This window comes from Miniopterus schreibersii (genome assembly GCF_964146895.1).
Source record: "Miniopterus schreibersii genome assembly, chromosome: 8".
Taxonomy (NCBI): domain Eukaryota; kingdom Metazoa; phylum Chordata; class Mammalia; order Chiroptera; family Miniopteridae; genus Miniopterus; species Miniopterus schreibersii.
The window spans coordinates 2,933,859-2,941,784 of NC_138109.1; the positions used below are offsets into that span (position 1 = coordinate 2,933,859).

The following is a 7,926-nucleotide window of genomic DNA, read 5'->3' on the forward strand; positions in this document are numbered from 1 at the left end:
TGGCTGCAGGAATCCATGGGGACTTACCCGAGGAGGGGGACAGGGCAGAGAGCAGGATCCCAGGCGGGGAGGCAGAGAGTCGCCGAGCTGCCAAAGCATCCAGGTGGGGGTTAGCAAACGGGCGACGGGAATTTGGGCTGTGAATTACCTGCCTACAGGTGAAAACTGTCACGTTGAGGTCCGATAGGTGTCAGGAGGGCAGGGGCACACCTGGTCAAAGAGGCCACCTGAGGAAAGATTAACGGAAGGGAGCGTTCGGCAGGAGCGGTTGATGGAGACAGGTTGGCACCATTGTCGCTTAGTGCCTGGCGCATAGTAGGCACTCAGATATTTGTGAGAATATAAGAAAAACTAGGAGGAAGAAAACTGTACGCATAGGATGAGTCACATGAAACAGCGGTAGAGCCTGGGCACAGGGGCGTTAAGACCATAACCAAGACCATTTGTCCCAGGAAGTGTGGGGGCCTCCTTCCTGCAGCCACTTCCAACCCCGAATACCCCACATTTACCATTACGATAGTTTGCAGAGCAGAGGCCGGGTGGGCGGGACTGTGTGATTTTCCTGTAAAGGTTACGATTTAGCCCAAACTCAGGCCTTTCCCCTTCACCGTCAACCTGCAGAGATTAAAAATACATGCAACCACCAAATGGCTCACTAACCTCAGTGCAAATCACTTCCTCCCCTCCCCTTAGAAACAGAGGCCCGCACACTAGAGGGCTCTTCTCTAAGACTTGTGTTTTTTTTTGGTAAATCTTCATCCAAGAATATTCTTTCCATTGATTTCTAGAGAGAGTGGAAGGGAGGGAGGGAGAGAGAAAAACATCCATGTGAGAGAGACACATGGGTTGGTTGACACATCGGTTGGTTGCCTCCCGCACGCACCCCAACCGAGGCTGGGGATCGGATCTGCAACCGGGGTATGTGCCCTTGGGCCGAAATCGAACCCAGGACCCTTCAGTCCACCGCCCGAGCCACACGGGCCAGGGCTCGCCTCTAAGACCTTTTAAAAAAGCTTTATGGAAACACTGTTGCCTCCTGAGAGCCCCACTCAGGCATTTCTTGATACATTGTTGTTGTTTTTAAATGCATTTGTAATCTCTCTCGCTTAGAGAAGAGTCTTTTCCTTTCAAATCTGTCGGGTTTTAAAAAACGATGACCCTGCATAGGAGGAGACGCTGCGAAGGGCCTTGGGGGCGCAGACGCAGGTGGGCGTGAGCAGGGAGCCCCTGGCCGGGTTCCCTTCACCATGGGAGCCAGAGGCCGAAGTCCAGGGAGGGGTGTGGGGACGGCGCCCCTCCCCCGCCCTGATCCCCGCCTGGCGCCCCTGCCCTTTGATCCCCGCGCTGGGCGCCGGGTCAGGTGCGGGCCATGCTGCGGCTGCTGGCGTCGCGCTGCGCCCGGGGCCCCCGGAGCGCCGGGCCCCGCGCCCCCCGCCGCCGCGCCTGCGACGCGCCCCGGAACCAGCCGCCCAGCTCGGAGCTCGTGGCGCGGCCGGTGGGCGTCTGCTCCATGATGCGGCTGCCGGTGCAGACCTCCCCCGAGGGGCTGGACGCCGCCTTCGTCGGGGTGCCCCTGGACATCGGGACCTCCAACCGGCCGGGGGCGAGGTAAGGCCGGAGGACTGGGGACACGTGGCTGGACAGCCTGAGGGCACCGGCCACCCGGGGTCAGGGTGGAGGCTGGCGCCTGGCCCCCGGGTGGCATCCATGCGTAAAGGGGGGGGGGTCCCCACTGGAGCCTCGTGGTGCCCTGACCCCCAGGCCTTGCTGGGACGGACGCTGGGGGCACATTTAGTAAATCTGTGCCTTTAATCTGCAATGTTCCCCTGAACAGTGCTTCTCAACCAGGGTTCTTCTGCCCCCAGGGGACGTTGGGCAGTGTCTGCAGGCGGTTTTTTTTGTTTTTTTTTTGGTTGTCACAACTTGGGGGGAGGCTGCTACTGGCATCTAGTGGGGACAAACGAGGGATGCTGCTAAACATCCTACAAGGTACAAGACAAGACGGTCCCCCCATGACATCCAGCCCCAGACGTCACCAGGGCAGAGGCCGAGGAGCCCCTACCGAGGTGGGGCCTCTCCGCCTTTAGGGATGAACACAGGTCAGCCCCTCTTCTTCCAGATTTGGACCCCGACGGATCCGAGAGGAATCCGTGATGCTTCGGACGATCAACCCCAGCACGGGGGCCCTCCCCTTCCAGTCCCTCACGGTCGCAGACCTGGGCGACGTGAACGTCAATCTTTACAACCTTCAGGACAGCTGCCGCCTAATCCAGGAGGCCTATCAGAAAATCGTGGCCGCCGGCTGCGTGCCTCTGACCTTGGGTATGGCATCTGCAGGGCGGGCGCGGTCGCTGTGCTCAGGGCCCGCTGTGAACACGGAGACGGTGGCATAGAGGCCGTTACTCCTGTCGTTTAACCCCCGGGGAGAGGCTGTTTAAATCGTTGGACTAGTAGGATGGACAGGGTTAGACTCGGGCGAGGCGAGGCATTCCCCTCTGTGCAAAATTTAAGGGGTGCTGAAAAGGGCCGTGCAATTTTATTACCGTTTCCCCCCTTTTGCCTCAGGCCCCCGTCGCCCAGAACAGCCCAGGTACTGGTCCCATCTTTTCTTTAAAACTTATCGTGGATTTTTAACTTTTATTTCGAGAGTATGTTTATTAAAGCTCTCGGGGAAACAAGGCTGGGCTTAGGATGGAAGGAGCAGCAGGAGAGCCTACGCGGGCTGCTTGGCTCACTGGGAAGTCAGGGAAAAGGGGGCCCGGGGGACAGGTCCGGGTTAGCCTGGGATGAGCTGCCGGTCGCTCCCCTGGCTGCAAGTCTCCCGGGTGGCTCAGGGTTCGGGAGATGCGGGCCTGAGAGGGGAGGAAGGCGTGGGCGTGCCCCAGAGGGAAACCACAGCCATCACGGATTTTTTGGCATGAAATTTTAATTTTTTAAAATTTTACCTTTAAAGACTATTTATCTCGCTCCTGGCCAGTTTGGCTCAGTGGTTAGAGCGTGAGCCCGTGGACTGAAGGGTCCCGGGTTTGATTCTGGCCAAGGGCACGCGGACCTTGGCTGCAGGCTTGGTCCCCAGCTGCAGTCGGGCACGTGTGGGAGGCCACCAATCGCTGTGTCTCTCTCACATCAATGTTTCTCTCTCTCTCTTTCTCTCTATCCCCCCCAAAGTAATGGAAAAAATATCCTCAGGTCCTCTTGTTACTAAAATAACAAGAGTATTTATCTTGATTACTGAGCTCTTGGCATCCCTTAAATTTTGCATCACTCACCTCCCCGCTTCACCTTTGTCCCAGCCCTGGATCCCAGGCCCGGGGAAGGCTGCCAACAGGGGCTCAGTGTGAGTTTTGGACTATTTCGAGGACACTGTGTTAACGACTTAGAACTGACTTAGAGAGCACTGCACTTTTTTAGGTTTCCTCCCCCCGCCCACCTCGCCCACTCTCACCGTAGCATTTCCTTCCCTTCCGGTTCACCAGCAGTTAAAGTGGCACAGACTTTTTTCTAAAGAGCAAATTAATTTCTGCCGAATCAGAGAGCCTGGCCCGCAGAGCACAGGGGTTTCTGGATGACCTGGTTTGAAATCTCAGCCCCACCGCCCACGAGCTACTTCTGCCCCGTTTCCTCATCTGTAAAATGGAAATAACACCACCTACCACATTCTGTTGTGTGAGGGACATATAATGAAAGTGCATACAAAAGGCCCAGCACTGTGCTTGGCATATTTTGAGCCTCAATGAGTGTTAGTGATTATTATTAATAGGTATCCATAGTAGTACTTTTTTAGGCCTGGACTGTCCAATACAGTAGCCAGTAGCTGCATGTAGCTATTTAAATAAAAATTAAATTAATTATTGCTTTAAATCAAATAAAAAAAATTCAGTCCCTCAGCTGTATGAGCCCCCTTTTAATAGCCACGTGTGATTGGTGGCCGCCACGCTGGCCGGCGCATTTACAGACCACATCCATGAGTGCAGAAAGTTCGATGGGACAGGGCTGTTGTGGGCAGTTTACTTGTGAGCCGCAATTTGTTTAGTTTCTTGTTTTAAACGACAGTGTAATCAAACACCCAGAGTCCCTTTCCCCACTGAACACAATCTTATTTTAGCTGGGCTGTAGTTCCTCGGGCTAATAGCAAAGGTGGAAGCCGGTTCTGTGTAATACACAGTCCCCTAGTCTCATCCACCTTCCCGACGGCTCCTTCCTTTTCCTCTTGGCAGGTGGAGATCACACAATCACATACCCTATATTGCAAGCCGTGGCAAAAAAGTAAGTGCCAAGCGCCTGGGCCCAAGCACGGTTTCACAGCTCGGGAGCTGGGGGACGAGCTGTTTGCGGCTGGACGGCATTGGGTGACCTCTGCTGGCTCAGGGTGTTGGGGGCGAGAGCACCTTCCCGGCTGAGTGGCTTCTGTGGATCAAACTTAAGGTCGGGCTCCAGGTGCCTCTGTCAGTCACCGGCTAGAAGTCAGGACTATAATTAACGCTTCTGCCACCCTCCCTTGCCCTAGATCTGCCCTGGATGCTGGCTCAGCGTTTGCCTGTTTGGGGAAGATAAGCCCACAACCCCAGTTAACTTTTGCTCGAAGGCCCAACCCAAACCCTGCCGGGCTCAATGGTGCTGCTTGCTGAGGAGGGTCCCCTGCCCAGAGAAGCTGGGAGGAACTGGCTTCCCCAGGAGGGGAAGCCCATCAGGGGTTGTCTAACTTTGGTGAAAGTTAGTTTGAGAAAGAGGCAGATGGGCCGAGGCGGTGGCCGCCCCAGAACTCATAGGTGGGAAAGACGTGGGTAGAATTCTGGTTTGGGGGTGGGTGGGTACAGCGTCTTCTCGAGGCTGTGTTTGCCTGGCGCGGTTTTGGATTCTGTGTTTCCTTGGGTGGCTGGCAGGGCTGGTGGAGCGTGGCGAGCGAGCCGGGTCCAGCCTGCTTCTCGGTGCTGCAGCTGGAGAAGGGGCGGCTCTGATGAGCTCAGCCGAGCTCGCCCCTCACTGTCACCCACCCAGCTCTCTCCATCTGGGCGGGAGGCAGTGGGCGGCGGCCGGCTAGAGCACGCGTCTATTTTCGGCCTGACTTCTCCAAGTTGATGGCTCTGAGATGCTAAGTCATTTGGAGACAGAAACCAGTTGCAAGGCCCGTAACCGATGCCAGGTCTCCCCTCCCTGAGTTTTGGTGGCCTGGAGGGCGGCTGTGCTCAGTCCCCGCAGGGAGGCCTGGCCTCTGAGCTGCCCCGCTGTCCCCAGGCATGGCCCCGTGGGGCTGGTGCACGTGGATGCCCACATGGATACCGCCGACAAGGCCCTGGGAGAGAAGCTCTACCACGGGACGCCCTTCCGCCGGTGCGTGGACGAGGGGCTTCTGGACTGTAAGCGCGTGGTGCAGATTGGCATCAGGGGCTCTTCCATGACCTTGGATCCCTGCAGATACAGCCGGAGCCAGGTGACAGGCCGAACGCCCCCGTTCCCCGCCTTCCTCTCCACTGCTTACGCAATGGCGCTGTGGGTCCCGCAGGGGCTAATCAAGTTCAGAAAGTGGGAGGAAAGGCTGAGTTTGCACCCAGAGGGTCACGTGGAGCAGCGAGGAGCCAGGGTGTCAGTCCGTAAGGCAGAGGCGGCCTCTTCTTGCTTGGGTGGGGAGACAGCAGACGCGAACCGCCCCCGGGGATGTTGCTGGCTTGGAAAAGAGCTGGGGGGCCCTGAACCCAAGGCGAGGGGCCGCTTTAGTTTTCACCTTCATACCCGCTGGGCAGAGTGGCCCCCAGGTGAACACATACAAGACCCAGCAGGAAAGGCCCCGGTCCCCGGGCAAAGGCCAGTCTTCTGGGTGGCGCTGTCCTGGGGTCTCGTTCTTGCTCGACTCAGACTCCTCTGATCCCGCCTGTAGGTCAGCCTTGACCTTCTCCCTGCCTTCCCTGCCCCCTCCTCACCTGTGCAGCGGAGGCCGAGGGCCCAGTGTCACGGGCACGTAGAGCTTAGCGCGGGGTTGGGGTTGGCACGGAGGGACTGCCGGGGGGGCCGCCCGCAGAGCCTGGGCCTCGGCCGCTCCCTCGCGCCCGCAGGGCTTCCGCGTGGTGCTGGCGGAGGACTGCTGGATGAAGTCGCTGGTCCCCCTGATGGCCGAGGTGAGGCAGCAGATGGGCGGCAAACCCATGTACATCAGCTTCGACATCGACGGCCTGGATCCTGCCTACGCCCCGGGCACAGGGACACCTGAAATCGCTGGTCTCACCCCTAGTCAGGTACGGAGGCTCCACCAGGGACCATTCCTGGGCGTGGGGACTTTTAGTTCCCTGCTCTCCAGGGCCCTGCGGTGAGGCTTCGGGAGCCGGGACAGATTTTAAAAGCGGAGCACGTGCGCCTTGACTGTCCTCAGGGCCGCGCTGGGTTTGAATCCTGACTCACTGAGGACGGGCGTTAGCCAGGGGCCCATTTCTTACCTGGGATATCACGCTCCTTCGTTTGACGTTTCTGCGGAGGGTCCACACCCCGCTGGAGCGCGGGGCCGACGGTGTGGTGCCCCTCTTAAGAACCACCAAACTTACCTTTTAGGGGTTAAATTTTAAAAGTGTGCACAACCAGCTACCAAGGTAGTTTGAGAACTTTAGAAATACCCAAATAACTTCCCATAAGGGTGTGCTCGGCGAGGTGTGGGGAGGCCTCCTCTGGTGGTTTCCCGTCGTAAATGACTTCCACTCTGGCTTGGTCGTGGACAGGCTCTGGAGATCATCCGGGGCTGTCAAGGCCTGAACGTGGTGGGCTGTGACCTGGTGGAAGTGTCACCGCCTTACGACCCTTTTGGTGAGTCATCAAGAAATCTGGGCTGTGCAGGCAGCTGCTGGTTTAAATTGTATTAATCTAGTTAATAGGTAGCAGACAGACGGGCCCTTCTGTGTAACCTGGGAACCCGCTGAGTATGGCCTTACAGTGAAGAAAATAACCTGATTACTGCACATCTTACAGACACGGCTAATGATCCCTAACGAACCCCCCAGGAGGCCACTAAGTATTATTAGCATCCCCACCAGTCAGCAAAAGAGGGAAACCAGCTTGCAGTTTAGTGACAGGGTGACACACTGCCACCCTCCCGATGTTTCATAGAAAAGTGAATTCCCAAAGGATGTAGTTATTAATATTAATATAGTGGGGGAGTTAGCTGGCTTAGGAGAGATGCTCAAAGCAGATGCCATCCCAATAATTTTAATTTAGAAAACCTTCCAGAGTTAGGCCTGTCAGCCTCAGAGGGTAGATAGTAACACAATACACACCATTATTATAGGTTTTCTTTTGGGGGAAAATCTGGCTCTCAGAGTAAACAAAGAACCTCAGCATGTTAAAATACTATTTCCAAACGACTGATGGAGCAGACTGCCAGGGAAGGCATGTCCGTGGGGTGGTCGGCAGTCTCGGGTAGAGTATGGAAGGCAGGACCCCGGAAAGGAAGGCAAAGAAAGGGCAGGAGGCTGAGCAGCCCTGGGAGGTGCGGCCTGGGGAGGCGCGGCCTTCACGCTGGGTGCCTGCCACTCCTTTGCAGGAAACACGGCCCTCCTGGCGGCCAACCTGCTGTTCGAGATGCTCTGTGCCCTCCCCAAAGTGAGAGTTGTCTGAACCTGGTGCCCTTCAACGAGAAACAGCAGGTGGCACCCAGGACACATTCTCAAGCACTGTGAGCAAGCGGTCAGTCCTGAGGAGTTTATGGCAATAAAACTGTCTGCAGAAGTGTCTGGTGGCTGCAAAATCAGGGCATGAAGCAGAACTCTAACCCAAACACCTCACGTTTCTGAGGGGTTTGAATTAACTTAAAAAAACAAGCACTTACGCTGGACTCTTTCCTTCAATGAAAGATGGGGGCGGGGATGGAGAATTTGGTTCAGTTATCTAAAAATTGGAGGAATGAAATAAAGAGACTGTGAAGTAACACTGTACGAACCTTCCGCA

At 56.4% G+C, this 7,926-nt stretch overlaps 1 protein-coding gene across 1 annotated transcript; it reads left to right on the forward strand.

The window, feature by feature from the left end:
* The first annotated feature begins 1,347 nt into the window (after positions 1 to 1,347).
* Positions 1,348 to 7,911, forward strand: AGMAT (agmatinase (putative)). The gene is made up of 7 exons (XM_081144206.1): positions 1,348 to 1,608; positions 2,120 to 2,322; positions 4,218 to 4,266; positions 5,236 to 5,431; positions 6,051 to 6,230; positions 6,705 to 6,789; positions 7,523 to 7,911. Exons 1-7 carry the CDS (start codon positions 1,370 to 1,372, stop codon positions 7,594 to 7,596), a joined length of 1,026 nt encoding a protein of 341 aa, XP_081000332.1. The 5' UTR covers positions 1,348 to 1,369; the 3' UTR covers positions 7,597 to 7,911.
* The last annotated feature ends 15 nt before the right edge of the window (positions 7,912 to 7,926 follow it).

What these genes read in the sequence shown, in the direction of transcription:
- AGMAT (XM_081144206.1), top strand. Translation starts at nt 1,370, where the DNA reads ATGCTGCGGCTGCTGGCGTCGCGCTGCGCCCGGGGCCCCCGGAGCGCC. An exon ending in CTGCGTGCCTCTGACCTTGG is followed by an intron (nt 2,323 to 4,217) that starts GTATGGCATCTG and finishes TCCTCTTGGCAG; the next exon opens with GTGGAGATCACACAATCACA. An exon ending in CTGGTCTCACCCCTAGTCAG is followed by an intron (nt 6,231 to 6,704) that starts GTACGGAGGCTC and finishes GGTCGTGGACAG; the next exon opens with GCTCTGGAGATCATCCGGGG.